Source organism: Piliocolobus tephrosceles, chromosome 11 (assembly GCF_002776525.5).
Source record: "Piliocolobus tephrosceles isolate RC106 chromosome 11, ASM277652v3, whole genome shotgun sequence".
In the NCBI taxonomy this organism is placed as follows: Eukaryota; Metazoa; Chordata; class Mammalia; order Primates; family Cercopithecidae; genus Piliocolobus; species Piliocolobus tephrosceles.
The window spans coordinates 43483199-43504107 of NC_045444.1; the positions used below are offsets into that span (position 1 = coordinate 43483199).

Here is a 20909-nt window from a genome sequence, read left to right on the forward strand (position 1 = left end):
CAGGTAAATAGATAAACAGACTTGCACAAATATACAGGGTTAGTAATTAAGAAAGCCAGAATTTAAACCCAAATCACCCTGGCTCTAAGAGCCATGAAATAAGCCATAAAAGTCCTCTACACCACAACTAAAAATGCCTGCAAAAAACTTTAGGGCCATGCTCTTTCAATGCTTATCCTAAAATCTTTCTTCTCCTGCTTGGGAAACATTGTAATTTCTCAATGTAAAAGCAAAGACTTTAAAAGGATTCAAAGGAAGTAAATTTTCCTAACATGTCAAATCCCTTATGTTTAAAAACAAACAAAAATAAACGTTGTTACTTACATAATTAAAGCTATTTTTGTCTAAACCTTTATCAGTCTAACAATAATTGCAATAATATGAATATCATATAAACCATGTTTAATCAAGTAGAAGGCCCTGAATAGTTCACTGAATTGAATATAGTTATTATAATTCAGTTCTCATTAGCACAATTATTCAGTCAATATTCCAGGAATCCAGGAAGAACATGGTTTTATATAAAATGTCACTATACATGAAAATACTCTTATTTATAATGCAATTAAAACTACATTGAGTACTACTCTAACACCATAAGAATGAGCTATCCTAACAGGGAAAAGAGTGAATCCATTGGGGATTATTTTCCTATTTCTTAACTTGATTCTTTTGCCTTGGTTACAGAATGATTTTAGAGACCACTTTTAAGACAAACTAATTCTACAGAGTATTTATTGTGCACCTACTTTATGTGAAGGTTTGTGAAATCAGAATGCAAAAGTACTGGTTACTTCTGAAGTGGGGTGTGGCAGGGACTGACTAAATGAGAGTGAGGTAACTGTCAAGAGTAATGGGAAACTCTGTATCTCAACAGGGATTTGGGTTTTACAACATTTGTCATAACTCTCAGACAGTATTTAAAATTTGTATATCTCACAGTATATAAATTTTACCTGAAAAAAGAAAAAGCAAATAATGCATTCTTGTCAATGATCTACTAGTGTACACGCTGAAATCATCAGAAGAAAGAATTCCTTTGTCTGCAATTTACTTTGAACTCTATCAAAGGTTGAGTTGGACTGATGGATGGGAGATTAATAGATTAATAAATATGTAATAATGCTTAAGGATAGTAAAATGTTAATGTGAGAATCTACGTGGTGGGTATAAAGGTGTTCATTGTAAATGTTCAACTTTTCTGCATGTTTGAAATTTTGCATAACGTGTTGTGGGGGAGAGATGCAACTCAGCTAAACATGGAAACAAAAGTAAAACTGGTAATGAAAAAATATTTTTAGAAATTTACCCAAATCTGCTATGCAACACTGTCCATTCTTCTTAACCAGAATATTTTTGCTCTTTAAATCTCGATGGGCAATGGCTGGTTTCCCTTGGGTCCCAAATATCTCTATGTGCAAATGTGCAAGACCACTAGCTATGGACAGCACTATTCGAAGGCAGCTAACTGTATCCAGAGTAGTAAGCTGAAGATAGTCGTACAACGATCCCATTTCGTGATAATGTGTAATTAACCACAGCTGGGTACTGGAGTGTCTTGATGTCATATCTGAAGCAATGAAACCTGAAGAGACCAAGAACAAAATTAATACACATGAGAATTCCACATTATAACTTTAAGTATTTAGAAACAGCAACGTACACAGTAAATGTCATCTGTAACAAAAAGTAATTAAACTGACCAATTGCCCTAAGAGGGGGTTTACAGAAGCATCGACAGAGAAAAATAACAGCATTTATTCCTTAAAAGGGCACTGCTAATAGGAAAAGTTCATATTCATTTCATTATAAGCAATACTTTAAAGAATATTTTGCATTCCTTAAGATTCAGATAGCAATAATATCTTTGTGCTCACCCATAACGATAGTGCCAAGCCCTTCAGCATGTTGATATTTTAGGAACAGGTCATTCATCAACCATCCTAAAAGAACACCAAACCTAAAACCTGAGTACTGTATTCTAGTCCTGACTCTGCCTGTGATTTACTTGTGTAATACTGGGCAACTCAATTAGGCTCCCTAGCCTATGTCTGCTCAAATGTAAAATAAAGGGGGCGAGTTTACATTAAATGATTGACTGATTCACAAAATTAAAAAAGAAACCAACCAAATATAATGAGCATTTATGATGCTCTCTGTCAGTCACACACAGAAAAACCAAGATGATAGTGTTTGTTGGCCGAAGACAGGTGTAAAAACGAAAACATTACAATAAAATGTGAAAAGTACTATAATATATATCTTCAAAAGGCAACGTGAGCCCAGAGCAGGAAATTATAGTAATTCAGACTAGATGTTACAATAGGCTTCCATTAGGAAGTAGCAACTCAACTGGTCTTGAAGTAAAGTGAGAGACTGACAAATGTGGATGAAGAGGTTGGAGATTTTTCTTTTTCTTTTGAGACGAAGTTTCACTCTTGTTGCCCAGGCTGGAGTGCAATGGTGTGATCTTGGCTCACTGCAACCTCCGCCTCCTGGTTTCAAGCGATCCTCCCGCCTCAGCCTTCTGAGTAGCTGGGATTACAGAGGCCCACCACCACACCTGGTTAAATTTTTATATTTTAAGTAGAGATGAGGTTTCCCCATTTTGGCCAGGCTGGTCTCAAACTCCTGACCTGCAGGTGATCCACCCGCCTTGGCCTCTCAAAGTGCTTGGATTACAGGCGTGAGCCATCGCTATCAGCCCGGACGAGATTTTTCTAGACATCTGGAGGGAACTTTTGAGCATGCAGAAGACTGTCTGGAAGTTAGGGGCACTTCCTAACTTATGAAATAAATTGCGACGTGTGCTTGCCTTTTCTGCTACAGAGGTGCCTTTCTAGGATTATTCTCACATATATGAACCACGCTGGTAGACAGTGAAGTTTGGGACTTAAAAAGAAGTGAGAAAAAAAAAAATTTAAGACGGATATGGCTTGAGGAAGAATTAAATGACTTATGAAAATGTAAGAGAAAATACATTAAAATGCTTTATACTTGCATAGTACTTTATATAAAATTTATGTCACTTTCACATATATTTTCTCATGAGATTTTTCTCAACAAGCTGGTAAGAAAGACATCATTATGCTCATTTTACAGATAATAAAGTTGCTGCTGGGAGATGCCAAGGATCACATAGCTATTTAAGTCGCTATCAACTCTGAATTTGGTGCTAGCTGTCCTCATACCTTGCATAGGAAGGCTCTGTGAGCCAAGAAAGGTCCCCTATTTGATCATCAACATCTTCATCGTCGGCAACCACAACAGAAGCAGTTAATAATTATTGAGTACTATGTGCCTGGAACTTTATATGCAATCCTTCAAAAACCACATGAAGTAAGTAGATCACATCATTGATATTAGATTCCTGTAGGTCTGATTCTAGAACCCAGACTCTTACCGACTACGCCATATTGTCCCCAAACAAATGATTTCTATTCAGAGAAAAAATAATTTCACATTTTCGCCTGAGGGACATATGCAAAGCAAACTGAATAATATTTTAGCACCTTCACCCTCTACTTCTTTCTCTCTCTTCCTCTAAGCCTATTCCCATGGCCAGCCCTGAGTCTCCCACTCCTTGCCTACTCCCCAATCTGCTTTTTCCCCTTGAAGCTGCTTCTCTTGGAGCCATTAGCTGGCCAAAATATGCATCAAAATGTGTTCTTGGACATTAGTTATTCTTAATAAAGAAAATGTTTCTGCTTTAACAGTTTATGAACCAAATAATACTAATCTGTAATGATTTTCTTAAAAAATACCCCCAACTCTAACAGCACCACTCAAAAGAAATTAAATTACTGTTATATATCTGTGTAGCCTCTATTGATTTCCTCCCCCAAGAAAAAGGAGCTTCTCATTAAATAAATAAATAGTAAACAAATACATTTGTATTATCTCACCTTCACTAAGCCCCTTAGGTCTTAGGGAAGAATTTTATCTGCCCCATTAATTATGCTCTAGACCATCAGGAAAAAAATACTTTTAAATAATCAGGTTTTTTCTTTTTAACTGTTTATCTCTTAAGCGTGAATTATATAACTTCGCTTGCTTCACGATTCTAGATTACTTTTATGGAATGTTTGTGTTTTGAGTACAAAACTGTGGTTAAGAGTTAGGCTGCCTGGTGTAATTCCCACCTCCACTATTTCACCTCTCTGTATATATTGGTTATCTCAACATTTAAAACTGGGAAAACGAGAGTATCTATTCTCTTACGGTCATGGTGAAGATTCACAACAAAATGCACATAATGCACCCGTAGTTACCGCGTAGTAATGATCCATTACATGTTTGTTGTCACGACTGTTGCTATTCTTGTTACACAGACATTTAACTGCAACACAAGGCAGTGTGTGGTAAGAGTTAGAACAGAGGTACAAAGTGAGGGGATGCAAAAAAGCACAATTAATTCCACAGGGCAAAACTAAAGGGGGCCAAGAGGTTTTGACGGAGGAAGGAATTGTTGGAGGATGTGAAAGGGACAGTGAGTGATCAAGAGCAACCTGAGGAAGGACAATGAGACCTAAATGTTTGTGGCGAGCTCAAAGAACGGTCAGTATTAGTAGTAACGGAATGGGGCATACTTGTAAAGGATGGTTAAGTGATTCCTTGGAGCCCCAAACCAGGGAGTCTTGAATACCAGCCATCAAAGACACTGAACAGAATTATCTCTGCTCCCCAATGGAAGACAACTCCAAGTGGAGAGATGAATTGGAAAGGGAAAGCTGACAGCTGAGGTGAGGAGGATTAAGTGATGACTAGGACCCGATGGGTAAGCAAAAGTGAGAAATCAACTACAGAAACTGAAACAATTTTGAGATGGAACATCACTACCACACCATGGAAGCAAAGCTTTGAAGCTTTGGACAACTGTCAAATCATTATTTGCAGACAACTTGACTCATTTAAATACTAAATTGGCAGTGCTAAAATAGAAATAAATTTTGGCAATGGCCTTCCTATGAGCCAGACCTAATCCAATAGCCATAAGGTGGCCAACACTATTCTATACAGAGTTAAATTCTATATAAACTTTATATCCACTACTGAAGAAGCACTCCAGGCAGCATTCACCATACATGTATCAGTATAAACACATTTGGAGAAACTTTTCAAAAATATAGAAGTCAATGGGCCTAAGGAGTGTGCTCACCCTTTATACTGCCATAGCAGTATTTCAGCGGGCACTTTACATATTTCACAAATGTTGCTAAGCTTTAGTTTCTAAATTAAAATGTATCCTGAATCCCTCTGAAAATCTGGGTTTTAAAAATGATGCCTAGTTTGAGGGAATGTGCATTTAATTACGATATCCCTGGGAGCTGTGAATCTCTAGGAAATAGTCCAAAGATCTTTCTTAGTTTGATTCAAGTAATAAATATTCAAAAAGGGTGGGGTAAGTAGAACAACCAATGAGCCTTGAAGTGAACAATATGGGGCAAATTTTTGTTATTTAAATAACGATCTGCAGATGTAGGAATAAGAATTAGCACTAGTGGATTTCCTTTTCATCATCCAGAGAGTCTTAAACTTATTTGCAGATTTAAATAAGAAATTGGTGTTTGAGAAAATTAAATAGCATATAAATGCTAAGGATCCCTATATTGCTTTTTAGGAGACACTCTCAAATTCACATTCACCAAAACGGAGAGAGCAAAGGCGGACAATTATTTCTCCCTAGATACAATTAACGAGGGGGTTATCCTTGTACTTACCTAAGATATTTTCATGCCTCAGCATCACAGTGTTGTACAATTCCGTTTCCCTGAACCATGACTTCTCATCACGGGAGGAGAATATCTTCACGGCAACATTCTCCCCTTGCCAGCTGCCCCTCCACACTTCACCATACCTGCCTTTCCCTATGGAAAACAAAACATAGGTGACACAGAACAGTAGGCATTTTGGAGGTGGCCAGCCCATCATTAAGAATAAGCCAATTAATTTAGTGCCTGCAACTCTTAATCCCTCCCATTGCTTACTGGAGAAACTCAGCTTGGGAATATAAATATCACAACCTTTATTTTTTAGTTTTTTTTTTTTTTTTTGGCCTATAAAGACATACAAAAATAAGGTGGAAGCTGCCCCTCTCATCTACCATATTGTGATAACAAACTGCCTTCTGTATCTGCATTGTATAATTAGCTGCTAATTACTCAGTTTACATTTAAATCCCTCTGTTGAAAGGTATAAAATGCATATGACTTTTAAAACACTTGAAAGTAAAACTTATGAAATGGTACAGATTATTAAATTTCAATTGTGTTCCGAAAGCCAAAAAAGTATACATCAGTAAACTGAATTCCTTCCTTGGTTCCTTCCCTTCACACAGGATCAACATAGGCACTGTCCAAATTGGTGAATTTAGATATGCATTTTTTCCACAAAGGAGAACAATTAAGTTTAAAATGTGTGTTCGAAGGATTAAAAAACAAAAACAAACCAAAACACAATGCTGTGTAGGAGATCGACAAGCAGCCACTGCCATCCATAAAGATTTCTTGGCGGAAGATATATTTCAAAAAAGAGGATTTGCAAAGTCTTAAATACATAATCCCAGAACAGTTCTGACTTCTTCTGATACTGGTCATGGGTATTTGTTTGTCAGACAGCTCCTGTGATGCTACAGATGGGCTACACTGAAAAGGCTACTTGGAGAACACATTTTGGAAAACGTGGCAACTCTACTTGTGATCTCATCTGTTTGGTGCGTGGCCCCCTCTTGCAGCAGCAACACACTTGTCAGCTTGTCAGCTATATGTTCCCTCTTTCATTCGTCTCTTTAATTATAGGTAGGGGTGATCAGGGAGGTTGGAGGAGGAGGTAATTACCACAAGACTATGAGGATCAACAAGGGGTATAATCAGCCTAGATAACAAGGCAAGAGATCTAACTTGGAGGGCAGTGGGGCTTTCTACCCAGGCAAGTGGCTGCTGGAATCACACAGCTTCTAATAAGCAGCTGCAGCACCACCTGCATATACAGGAATACAGTTATTTGCTAGAACACTAAGCCACTGAAAACCCAAACATGGAGAGAGAAGCAGGTCTGTCCAGGAGATACACCTGAATCATAATCACAATCACTAAATCTAGATTACCTGACAAAAAATAATGTCCCTATTAAATACCAACAACTAACCCAAAAGGATGTTGAATGTGGCTAACAAGTGCTCACTGTGGGCCACTGTTGGGTCACACAAATATAATTTAGTACAGGATTCCTTTTAATAAAGTCATAGCAATTTGCCCAGCATTTACAGCTCAAGATGAGGGCTAGCGCTAAGATACTACCAATACTGGCTGCCAGAAAACGATATGCTAACCTTTTCCTGTCTTTGGTTCTATTTTGCATCTTTATTTTCCCTTTGTCCTCATTTTGTCATTAGGGATGACAGCAAAATATCCCAGGGAATTGTGGACATAAAATTACCTCACATCCTTTTTTTGGGTGATGTTTTAAAGAAAACAGGAGATGAATGTCGAGGTAGGTAAATTAAAACAGAAATATTTTTCAATGGTTTTCAAATGCTTTTAAGTTGTTAAATGCTTTTTGCAAACTCATCATTATGCAGAAGCCCCTAAAACAAAAGCAGAGCTGCTCAAAAACCCTGGCCATGGAGCCCCACAAAAAGGCTCCCTCAAGGCACCTGTAAGTTGTAGTTTCACTGATCATCATCCAGAAATGACTCCCCTACCCCAACTTCCCATGTTTTTGAACCAAAAATAACACACCATCCATGCAGTTCATCACGTATATTTTTACTAAAAGCTGTACCGCATGAACACACTAACTACAAGCTAATGAAAGGCAATGCTTTTATTAAAGTCTTTAGTCCTAACCCAAGAAAACGCAACAATGATATTTATACTGTTTCAAAAAAAAATGCTGAGGAGTATCTATAGAACCAGAAACTACATATTTTAAAGGTGCATTACTCTTTTGCCATTTGGACTCTGGAGCCAATCTCTGAAGACTAATCTTGCGATAGCTTGCATGGAACAGGAGTAGACAGGGGAGACGAGGCAGGGAAATGTACCCCCTCAATGTCTTCCCACCACTATCCAGATAATTTTGTTCATAATCAAGTAAGATACTAGTTGTACAAGAGGACAACTCTGGTTGAAATTAATGAGCTCATTTGGGGCTCTTCCATCTTTATTTTCTCTGCTCACAATCTGCCGTGGAGAAGCAAGAAGTGGGAAACAGTGACAATAGCTATAGACCTAGAGAAAGGACCAACAAGCTCCTGCTGGTTACTCCTGTGTCTTAGGGTGGTAGCCACTGCTCTTCCTACCTCTGCCTTTCCCCCTTTCTACTACTCAGATTGGGGGTGTCCCTCTTTCCAAGAAAACGAGAAAAAAATCTGGAGAACAGCAGCCAAGTGATGGGGACAGCTTAGAGGTCACCTCCCCAAAGCAAAAGATGCAATGGCAGGAACTGCAAAATCCAGCCCTCAGAAACCATGAGCACTAGGAAGAGGGTGTGGAGACGTTGCCAACCCATGAATGCTACGGCAGCCATCCCTGCAAGTCGTCTAAAAGAGAAAGTTAGGAAAATGATTATGGAACTTGCAAATACCTGCCACATAAAAGCAAAGCTAACAAAAATCAGGAAATTGGTACTTTGTACCATCTTCCTAGAGAGCCAATCAGCAGCATATAAAACAAACTATTAAAAAAATTTACAAATTTTGACCCAGGAACCCCCAATTCCTGGGAATTTTTTCTGAGAACTCAAAAGAAAGAAGCAATGTGTGCAAAATCTTTTTCAAGCAGTATAGTTATAGTGACACTGTCATTTCAGGGACAGCTACATAATCTTCAAAAATATTTGTGATGTGTACAAACACATGAAATGTTCATGAGCTTAAAACTGAAAAAAAGGGACATAAATTATATGTACAACATGATTATGTCCACATACAAATATGTTCATGTATGGGGAAAATGTGAGAGGTCATGGAGACATGTATACAGCTCATATTTAAATAAAGGAGTTATAAAGATCCCTTTGCTAGAATTGGTTTCATTAATTATTTTCATTAATTATTCCCATCAAAAAGAAGAAAAGAATGAGAGGAATTAAAGAATTTCAATAAACAAGTTTATTGTCCAAAAGCCTACTTACTTCAGATTATCCAATACCTATGGTAAGGAGCAACCATATCAATTCATTTCTTAGGCATTCTCTCACCATCCCAAAGGGTCCACTTACAATTGAAAGCTTTTGACGAGGCATTCTGTGTACTCATTAGTGATGGACTCCTTTGATAAGAGCTTAAACAAGTTCAGGTGCTCCAACATGAGTCATACAGAATAGAGACCACATCTCATAAGTTTAATAAGGAAACAACTGGTAACAAAAAGCAGATTTTCCAAGTTCCATCTTTTACTTCAAATACACAACTCACACTGCATATTACCCACAAAGAAAGGAAAAAAAAAGAATTACCGACACACTCCAACAGTGTAATCTGGCGAGCCACTGTTCTTTGTACCAGAAAAGGAAGACCAGAGCCACTTCCTGATGTACACGAATGATCCAATAAATCCTGCGGTTTAAGACAAGGGGGAAAAGAAACAGTTGACCAATATAGCTCCCACTTTGGAATATTAGCATGCACGACATTGTAACTCACATGAAGGGCAGCAATCCGGGACACATGGCCTGTTAGTGTGGATTGGTTTTCTTTCTTTTTTTTTTTTTCCTGAGACGGAGTTTCACTCTTGTTGCCCAGGCTAGAGTGCAAAGGTACGATCTCGGCTCACTGCAACCTCCGCCTCCTGGGTTCAAGTTATTCTCCTGCCTCAGCCTCCCAAGTAGCTGGGATTACAGGCATGTGCCACAACGCCCGGCTAATTTTGTATTTTTAGTAGAGATGGCATTACTCCATGTTGGTCAGGCTGGTCTTGAACTCCTGACCTCAGGTGATCCACCTGCCTTCGCCTCCCAAAGTGCTGGGATTACAGGCATGAGCCACCACACCTGGCCAGGACTGGTTTTATTTCTTCGGAATACTAGAAGCTAGCACTTCACCTAATACATGATAGGTTTTCCCAAAGGATAAGTAGTCCTTTCTTATATGCAGAGTTTCCAAATAAAATATATAATGAAAGAAGCTGAGCAGACAAAGTTGAAGGTATAAATCAGAAAGCCCAAGAAGCAGAGATGAGCACAAGAGAAGCAGTAGAGAGAATAGCAGGTGGAACAGAAAGGGGGGGGACATCCCTTCAACTTCAAGAACTGGGTATAGTTTACCATATTCTGCTATTCTCACTAAGTATCTGTCAAATGATTCACTTTAGTTGCCATACCAACTAAGGAACTCTAATTAGGAACAAACAAACTAGGAATAAGGAACAAACAACTCTAATGTGATTTGTAACGAAAAGACTCCAATGACCATGTGGATCATTAAATTGGTAAGCTCAGGCAGCAACGGGCTGCCTGGCTGGAGGTTTCCTTTTAGGTAGATGAGGAGCAAAACTATATTAACACTTACTTGTCATTTCTTAATGTGAATCACTCACAAATCAGAGAAGAAAACAAATAAAGCTTTCATTGAAAACATAAAACCAGTGCCCCAAGTTAATGTCTACAAATGAAGGTGTTGGCAGAAAGATTCCCAGTTAGTTCATTGATAAAGTTTTCCTTCTTACTCTCAACATAAGCCAAGAAACAGGTATCAGGCACAGGTTATTTGTAATAAACAATATCGTGCCGATGGGTGATAAAGGTAGGGTTGCAGTAATATTGAGTTAATATTTCCCAAAGCTCATCCTTTCCCAAACATTTTGGCTGGCCTACTAAAGCAATACATTGATTTGTATGAATTTCATCTTCTTTCACTTCCTCTGAGCACCACTGTGAAGTACTGTTGATCGGCAAAATTACCAAAAGCTGAACATCCAACGGAAGAAATTTAGAACCCTTAAAAACCACAAAAGGGATAATCAACAAGAAAATGAGTGTAGATGAAGCAGAGTTTCATATCTCCCTAACCATTTTCTCTCTTGCAGTTCTTTTTTCTCCTTATTCATTCATTCTTTTTTGAGAAGAATATAATTCTGAAAATTAAACTAATGTGTTATTTTTTTCATAATGTATGATCCTGCTTCTAAACCCTGTTCATAGACCTAAGGAAGGAAAAATAAATAATCAACCCAAGACTAACAAACATATATCTCAACTCTCAGATGCCAAGCCTTCTTTTTGTTCTTTTCTTTTCTTTAATTCAAGACAGAGTCTCACTATATTGCCCAGGCTGGTCTCGAACCCCTGGTCTCAAGTGATCTTTCCCCTTGGCCTCCCAAAGTGCTGGAACTACAGGCGTGAGTCACCATGCATGGCCAAGGCTCGTTTTTCAATGTAGATGTGCAGCTTAGTAAGGGCATGCTTTGTTGAAACATGCAAATGAGCATATTGCTTAAATAAGCAAGTATGTAGACCAATAATCACAACTTGTTTGCAATAGCGTTCTATACTGTGTTATGATATCGTGATACACTATCACATGACATGGTTGAGTTTAAAGGACTATTTTGGCATATGCTCCATTCCTCTCTCAAAATTCTAAAAGCTATTTAAACAGTAATTTATACCAGATATTCCTATTATTGCCCTTGGTAATTAGTTATGTTAGCAGCTCTGAGGAATGAAGTTCTAACTAACCTATTTTAGAATCTTGCTTTGCTAAAGCTTTGTCAGGATTCATCCTCACATCTTCTTGCTACTAACTCAATAAACTCATTTAATTTTCCTTAAAGCTTGAAATAGACTTCTAAGTATATATCTAACAAAAAAAAATTGTATTTCTCTACTTTTTGAAATGAAATGTCCTTATACTGCATTCTCTTTCCCCAGTTCCACTGTACCACAGTTTAAACAGTAGGTAAATGGCAGCTACAGAAGGTTACTTCCCCCTTTTACATACCAAAAAGTGGCCCAGTGATGGGGAAGGTGGTAGAATGGGATGTTTCCCAGCCCTTATCAGGCACTACCGAATGTTTGTGACAACCTGCCAAAGGTGGGTCCTGCAATTGTCCAGGTGTAGCATCTGTGCTACCCAGATGGCCACTGGTGAGGGGAAGTCTTCTCCAGTATAAGGGGAGCTGCAGGGCAAGTGTAACTGCAGAACTGTCAGACACTTTGAAGCTTGTTGTCTAGCAGAACAAGACTTATTGCAAAATGATTTTAAATACGCATGGGCAATGGCATTAAGTAACACTGAATCACATTAGAAAGTTATTACTTTGATTGCCTTTCAATTCATCAGATTGTGACAAGGAGAGAGTCTCGAATTGGTATTGGCATGTCTCTTGCACTCTCTTACCCACAAATCTCAAATTTTTTCAAAGTAAGCATCAGACTCAGCATAATATCCATATAGAATGCTATTATTTTTTCTTTTGCACTTTATGATAACCTTCTATTTAGAGCAAGTGATACCCTTTCCCCACTTAAAGTTCAAAGCGTCTTTAAAATGAACACTTGGTAAGCAACTTTAAAAGGTCAATAAAAGGAGACAGTCACTTTTTAATGTGATTCTATCATCTAAAAATATGCAAAAGAATAATTTTTTAATGTATAAATACAATGGTTTCCAACACTGTGCAGTCCAATGGGTAAGTCACTAGCCACACATTGCCATGAGCAAGGAAACTGTGGTTGGTGTGAATTGATATATGCTATAGGTGTAAAATACACACAAGATTTTGAAAACTTACTTCAAAAGCAGAAAGAATGTAAAATTTACATTAATAATTTTTTAATCAATTATACGTTGAAATGACAAAAATGGTATATATTTGGTTGAATATCTGTTAAAATTAATTCTACTTTTAAGAAACTTTTTGGGTTTTTTCATTTGTTTGTTTTTAAGGTGGCTACTTGAAAAATTTTAAATTACATAGGTGACGCACATGCTGCTTCTATTGGACAACACCGGTTTAACCAAATGACTGCACTCCACAAGGGGGCACCACAGGAGCATACAAAATTTAAAAGCTGCTTTTTTTGGATGTCAAGTTTTTAAGCCTTAAATTACAGGGTGTTGAAATAATCTAGAAAGGAAATTAATCTTTAATATTAAGCAAAAGGTGCCTTTTTCAAAGAGCACTTTTATGGCTAAAAATAGAGTACCCGAAGACCACAAATGCCAACCCTCCAAAATTGTAGGCAACCATTCTTTTTTGCTTTACTCCTCAGAGAAAAGTAACTAACTACCAACACTACTAAAATAAATCCCATCCCTTATTTAAATGTCTGTCTAAAATGGCTGTTCTGATATGGGAAGACTACACAGGTGCCAGCATGTGCTTGTTTAGGACATAAGTAACCAACAGCATGTGTGTACACTGTTCAGTCACTCATTACTGGTTAGTGTTTCATGTTCGAAATAAGAACGTGTCTGCAGACATCTTCCTCATGCTTGGGATTCCCTGTGGGGTCACGACTTACTGCTAAAGTGCTGTCTCCAACATTGGTGGTGATGAGCCCTTCAATGGTGCCATACTCCACATCTCGGGGATTGAGGCGTTCTTGGTTGCGCCTTTTAAATTTTCGGAGAGCAACTCCCAGCAGGCAGGCTAAAAGACATACTGCGAACACTACAGAGAGAATAATGAGGCCGACCTCCAAGTGGAAATTCTGTGTTCCAGGGAAGGATTTTCCTGGAGTTGTGGGGGAAAAGGGGAATTGGTTGTAAGGATCACTGCTTACTTATTATTAACATAACCAATATCCTAACAAGTGGCTCCTGATTCTGACCACACAGTCTCACAACTCACGAAGTATTAAAACTAAAACACTTCCTAATACCTGGCCAATGGCCCAGACATTTTAACCATCATTCAATTAGACACAACTAGAACTTGAAAAAAATTCCACTGAGAATCAATTGTATTAATGCATGAATGTGAGAGTGCTTTTAAAATATAAAGTACTGTAAAAATCTTTGACATTACTCTTATTAACTTGGATTCGGTATGTTTCACCATCAAGCCCTTACAGACACTGTCCTATCCTTAAGAGAAAGCGCTACCTGAGCTAAAACCAAATTACCCATCTGTGGTCTCTGTCTTTCACATATCCTGGGTGTCTACTACTGATTTCTCATTCATTTTTTCACATCACAATTTCTGCCTAGGAACCCACTCATTCCTCTCTTCGTTTACTCACTTATTCATTCATCACTGATTCACTCCCTCGGTTCAGACCTCTTCATGACATTATGTCATCAGGTCCTGTTCTTCCCTACACAGGCCTTACCCATTTCCATATTACTGGTCTCTTCAGCCATCCAATCACAAGCCTAACTTCCCTTACATATTTCTTTAACTTTCCAAGACCAACTAATCAACACCTTGACATACATCATACTCCGTGGCATATGTCATTCATATGAGAAAGTGTAAAACTAACAAAATGCAACATGGAACTACAAATACTGTGGCCACCCTAATCAGATTAGAATGTCCTTAAACTAAAAAAAAAAAAAAAAAAAAAAAAAAAAATCTATTAAAACTCAAGGTCTAGCAGAGTAATCTGCAGATGAGAAACTTCACACTGTTGGTATAATTTTTGTATGAATTCAGACATTTGTTCATGTCTATCCACCCAATTAATAAAAATTTAACTCACAAAATATAACAGTAAATTTTATTCCATCAAGAACCTTTTAGTTTTAACCATGCAAATACTTGATCTCTTTTAAAACCCTCTTTGATTACTCAGTCCTATTTGCTTGTCAGAATTTAACCTTTTCCATATGCCTTAAAGTCATCACCATAACTTCAAAATTACTAGAACATGATCTTGCATCAGCTTTTTTGTTCTTCTGCCTCCTTTCTTGCTGGCTGACATTTCTAGTGTTGGATGCTCCTTGTTACCTCTCCTCCACTTTTTGGTTTCTTTCTTTTTTCTGAGTACAAAATTAAATAACTAAACCTATTAAAAATGTACTATATGGTAAGAGAATAAATTTGGCTTATAATGAGTCTACATTAATGTTTGCAGAGACTTTAAGATTGCAATTTAGGGCTCATTTAATAGGGAAACAGTTTCAGAGGTGGACTGGTTTTCTTAGCATATGCAATCTGTACTGGTGGTAGAGAGAAGATTCCACATAAACTACAGGGTTTGTGTGAAATCGCATCCTGCTTCAAGTTTCAGTGATAGGGTCACTGGGCATCAGATATGGGAGAAGAGATCAGTGAGCCTTCTTTTGTCTCCTTCCTCATAAAACAGTAAAGGCATTCCACTCAGTCATCAGTCCGTTCCGTTTTCCTCCCTACACACTTGATATAGAGATGAGTATTTACTAACAGAATTGTTTCAGAAATTATGAATGATATCACAGGTCAGTAACCTAAAAAGGTATTGGAGCTGTTCACCTGAGTCACAGCAACCAAGAGAGAGCTAACTGGTCAGCCAAGCTGTCCCCAAGATGGACATCACCTTGCTTACATTCCCCCAAAATGCCCATCCTTCTTTTAGATGCCAAAAGGCTGGTCCTTTCTCTTCTTCACCCAGGGCTACCTTCCTTTTAGCTCTTCGCCTCTGATTCAAAATGTAGGTGGAATGCATCATAGCTACTTAGATCTTTAACCCACACAGACTCAGGACAACACTAACAAAACCTCTTGATCTAGAAATAGAAAAGTCTATGGGAACCTTTAGTGGGCAGCTGGGCCGTGATGTTCCTGTTACACCAGTCCCCTTGGCAGCACTCCACAGCTTGGCCAGGGGATGGCGGGGTCTTACAGGTCATCTTTCCCTGCTCATAAACCTGGAAGCAGCCTTTCTGGTAGACGTGGAAGCCATCGTTGATGCTCAGCGAGGAAAAGCACTGCTGGCCTTCACAGTGGTCCTCATTACCGCAGGAGAGACCTTCACACACACACATGTAGAGTTTGGGGTTGACCTTGGGCTTCTCATCTGCAAGGGAGAGAAAGGAAGGGAAAAAAAAAAGAATTACTGTATGAGTTTCGCCTTCATTGAGGGAATAACCATTCCAAACACTTCTATTGAACAGAAAGTCAAGTTAAGCATCACCATCAACCATGAGGTCCACATTCTGTGATCTTGTCACCTACCCAACCAACTAATAATAATTGCCTCTCAACATAGCGATTCATTTATATAAGCTATGCACCCTCTTGGATCATATTAGGACAAAGATTGGCCATCATCTGTCCACAGACTTCTGAAAATGAGCCTCTCCCCTGTGGTGTTCATATAATCTTCATCTTGATTGGCTCTCAGATCCCAATTATTGCATCAAAATAAAATGTTTTACTGGAACATAATGTTTCTCACCTTTATTCTATTCAAAAAAAAAAAAAAAAAAAACACAGCTCCTAAATATATGGCAGCTATTAATACCAATTCTTGCTAGCTCTGTACAAATCCCCATCAACTAGTAAAACAAGGAATGCTGACATTCTTGCAGCTACATGGCAGAAATATACCACAAACTGAGTATCCCTTACTCAAAATGTTTGGGACCAGAAACGTTTCAAATTTTAAAATTTTCTGGATTGGGGAATAGTTGTATTTATCCCGGCTGAGCATCTCAAATCCAAAAATCCAAAATTCAAAATGCTTCAATGAGCATTCTATTGAGCATCGGGTCAATGCTCAAAAAGGTTTGGATTCTGGAGCAGTTCAAATGTCAGGTTTTGAGATTCGGGATGTTCAACCTGTAATATAATAAGAGTTTGTAAGGCTGCACAATCTATAATTACAATCCATGGTACCAATATTTCCAGCTAGATACCTAGACTAACTTTTTCAATAGTGGTTACACTAAAGTTTACATAGATTATAGTGGGAATTAATAGCTGCTTAAGAATTTTTGGCTGGCAGAAAAAAAAAAATGGTGCCAAATATGGAGAATGAGGACACAAGGAGACAAAGAGAACCAAATAATGTTTGAACAGTAAGGTGACAGGTGGGACCACTGGAAGAACACACACGTGGGAAGTTCAAGGTGCAATGGAAAGAGGCAGAAACGGATGATCAGGGAAGGACACCTAATCACTCCGCTTAATTGTCTCTTTCTGAGAATACTTATTTGCAGTTTCATTTTCACATTACTCTTTTCTCTTCCCTTGTCAGTATGATTAGTTTAGACTTGCTGGTCCTACAGTTTCTACTAGTGGGGAAGGAAAGAGAGGATAAAATGTAAACAGCCAAGTCCTAGAGGCCACTGATTAGTTAGCTGAGACCTCTTTTGCCAAAGCACTGCTCATATAAGGAAATTCCGTTTTCAGAGCTCCCTCCAAAGGTCTATGGCACATAGAGGCTGTCTTCTAATCCCTGAACCCTCAGTAGTGGGTCTGTGAGATAAATGCTTCCTTCTTAAAATAACAGGTCGGGTGGCTGTGCTTTCCAGAGGAGACCTTAAGGTAAGGTCTTTGAAAATGTCAAGTTCATTTACACAGATTTGTGTGGGTGTGTGTAGAGATGTGGGTTATCTCAAAAAGAGAAAAGCATTCTTAATCTTTCTTCTTCCCTCTTCAAAGAAGTGGAAAAATAGTTCACTGCCCACTGTAATGTGGGTGCCTCGTCCCACAGAGTAAGTGCATGCAGACACACAGACACAGCCTTCTATTTATAATTGACTTGCTAGTTCCTTTGAAAACCACAAGGGGCTCATCCAAGAGCAAAGACATGCCTGAAAGCACAAAATCCAAAATAGCCGCTGACAGTCTATGTATGTCACCAGTCTCACCCCTGAGAATCAAGAGCCGTCAAACATTTTTAATGAGCAAAAGTTTTAATGAGCAAAGAGATAGTCTTTATGTTCCTTGCCTGGAGAAATCCGAAGGAAATACCAGCACCAATCTATTTCTATGGGGATGAGAAACATGTATATCTGTTGACATAATCCAGCAAAAAGTTTACACTTGCCAAAAGAGAGCTGAAAGATAATATTTCCAGGGAGTCTAGACATGCTTGCCACTCTTGAATGGCACAAAGCAGGCTGAGGGCTGCCAACTATGCTGCCCAACAGGTGATGATTCTTTGGAGGGAAGTGGATGGGTGGGGTGAGGGGGAGAGGTCATAGTGTCAGACTAATTTGCTTGTGATCTATGGCAGGGAATTGAAAAGACTATGCTAAAAACTGAAATAATGCAATTTATGTAAATTTGAAACACAAACATATATTTTAAAATCCTGAGTATTTTTAGAAGATCATAGATACCCCAGGATATACACCTAACCCACTGAAGAGTATGTGCCTGTCGACACTGGTTTGGGGATAAGGGGTTAGCGCTGGGATGAAGGAGCAAAATAAAAATAAAGTGGGAGAGAGCTGTTCATGGACTGATAATGAATTGACGAGTATGATTTACTCAGTTTGCTGCACGTATGGGCTGTTAAGAATAACAATAAACCAGCAATGCTAGACTAGAGAGAGCCTGCTCATCATTGGTCCTGAGGAAATGGATGGTTCAGGGAACCAAAGGATTAAGGACACCAGTGCTTGTAATTTAAAAATGCCAAATTTAAAAAAAATAAAGTAACAATAACAATCATTTCTCTAATGTGCTCTCAAAATAAACTCTGTTTTTAAAGTTCCATCCCAAACTAAATTCTAAGTACACAGATGCAGGAAGGGGCATTGTTTTTCTAGGGTCTCTAGTTTTTGATAGGCTGTGCAGGGAGCCTGACGTTTGTACTATAACCTAAAGAGTTTTGCCAGACGTGACAGCCTCAAGTGAATATCACCTTCAGTAAAATTCAACTCACTATACCTAACTCTGTGGTATACCTAGGCTTTAATCATGCAGGGTCACAAACTAAGTCAAAGGGATGCATCTGTTTATTAAGCACTCTCCTTAAATTCTTTATGTACTTCCTGTAGTTGCTTGTAGACAACCAGGGATTAACTACCTGTAAGTTGGTGATTCTTTTCAGTAAGATGTCAAATACCAGGGTTTTTATAACCTACCCTCCACAATCGGGGGAAAAAGCAAGGAAAGACAACTGTTAATGATATGTAATAATTAACTCAATCTCTGATACGAAAGAACTCTGAGCTGAGTCCAACAGTTTGCTAACGGGGAAGTACAAAACCTTCCCTAACTTCTCTTTCCTATTTTGTTCCTCATCCACCATTCAATCTTCTTACTTTCTGTATTCCCACATAACTAATTAGCAAAGTCCTTCATCATGTATTTATTTTTTATATATATCCAAATATAAATGAAGACCCTAAATTCGTAAGAATGACAAAATGATCACACAGGTGAACACATATGCAGGCACACATTCACATTCGCTACGTGCCACTTTGGCAATTTCATCTGACAGAGTAGAGTAGATGGAAGTATTTTCTGAACTAGAATTACTAAGTCAACAAAGAAGGTTAAAAGCAAGGTAGTAATAGCATTCTCGGATCTTAATATCCACAATTCTAAGGAAGACAGCAGGACTCAAAAAGCCCGTGACTCACTTTTTCAGTCTTGTCAAATTTAGGAATAAGCATAACATGTGTGGGCCTGTGATATTTTATTTGGTGTGGGAGTGGGGGTGGGGTTCGAGAATGATCACAAAACCCCTTTCAGGGGCACAGGTATGGGTGTGTAGACTCCTAATCTTTCAGACTGTGATATAAATAAGGCACACATCAAGGAACACCAAGGAACAGATAATCACATTCTGTGACTGATTTTCAACAGTACTGACAGGAAGCACCGTATCTGATGTAAAGTATTTTACACTTGCCTGTGCGAATATCCAGGAAGGGCCCTGGCAGAAGGCAGAAAGTCTACTCCACCTAATTGACATTCATTTGAATAATTCAGTAATTTAAATGTCAAGCCAGAGGTATTCCCTCTCTGCAGAGCTCACCCACATTGTTTGTTCTAGAAGGCACCTCCCGGCATTACTCAGTGTTATGGCTGGCACTGCGTGCCCTTTGTATCACCAGAGCCAGAGCCGTGTGAAAACACTCACAGCCTGGGCTGGCTGGGAACAGCAGGGAGTTCTGACCACAAACAGAGACTGCCTCGGTGCCACCAGGGAGAATGCGGGGCTGGCTCCACAAACCAGTGGTGCAGACTGGGAATCCCAGGAGTTCACCATGGCCAGCTCTTTAAAAAGATTTGTCCTGCTCTGGATGATACTCAGTTCACCATCTGGGCATATCTGCTCCGAGTCTAATGCTGGACTGGCAGACAGAGAGGCAGACCAAAGAGCATCGTGGACTTTTAAAAACTGTCCACAGTCTGGTATAATCTTGTCTTTCATGATAAAAGTATTCACATTTATGTTTAAGTGGGACTTCAGTAATCACAACACTGTGGGCTTACCCATTCACACCTGCCCAGTCACGCACTCTGCAATGCTTTAAGGCATTGAAACTGAGTATCACTCTAAATGGTGCACAAAAACGAACATTTCCCACTAACGTCTTTGACATAAAAGACAAATAAGAAAATGTTACAAGTAAACTGGCCCACGGCCATGATCTGTCCTAGAGGGCAGCAAAAGGAGCAGGCTGAATTTTTTACAAGTTCACCTCAAAGTAGCACAAATCATAATGCAGAAATTAGACTGTAATTATAAAAGTCCAATAGCTTAGAATTTGTATAGCTAAAAAAGGAACTCAAGCATCCCTGGACTCCTTCCAACACTCTAAACAATTCATTCATTTGAAATGGCAAGCTTATATGAGGTTTATAGATTATAGGAGTCCTTCCATCGTCTCCTAATCCGGCAGCACAGTTTGGCACCTCTCCAGAATCTGAAAGCATTTGAGATCTCTGGCATTAAACAAAGGCTTTAAGAAGGATTTTGCAATGCTAGGTATCATTGCCAGCAAGCCTGCTCCTAAGACAGAAACACAAAGGTCTGTCTGGAATGCCTAGTGAAGGGCATTTGATCCTCTG

At 38.7% G+C, this 20909-nt stretch overlaps 1 protein-coding gene across 4 annotated transcripts in view; it reads right to left on the reverse strand.

The window, feature by feature from the left end:
* The window catches only part of ACVR1 (activin A receptor type 1), a 142687-nt gene that overhangs the window by 30066 nt on the left and 91712 nt on the right, over window positions 1-20909 (reverse strand). For all 4 annotated transcript variants that reach the window (XM_023217409.2, XM_023217406.2, XM_023217408.2 and 1 more), the window contains 5 exons: window positions 15682-15945; window positions 13468-13679; window positions 9460-9559; window positions 5721-5867; window positions 1310-1585 (listed from right to left, as the gene is read on the reverse strand). In XM_023217409.2, the coding sequence (XP_023073177.1) occupies window positions 1310-1585; window positions 5721-5867; window positions 9460-9559; window positions 13468-13679; window positions 15682-15945 (999 nt within the window). The remainder of the gene's footprint in view (window positions 1-1309; window positions 1586-5720; window positions 5868-9459; window positions 9560-13467; window positions 13680-15681; window positions 15946-20909) is intronic.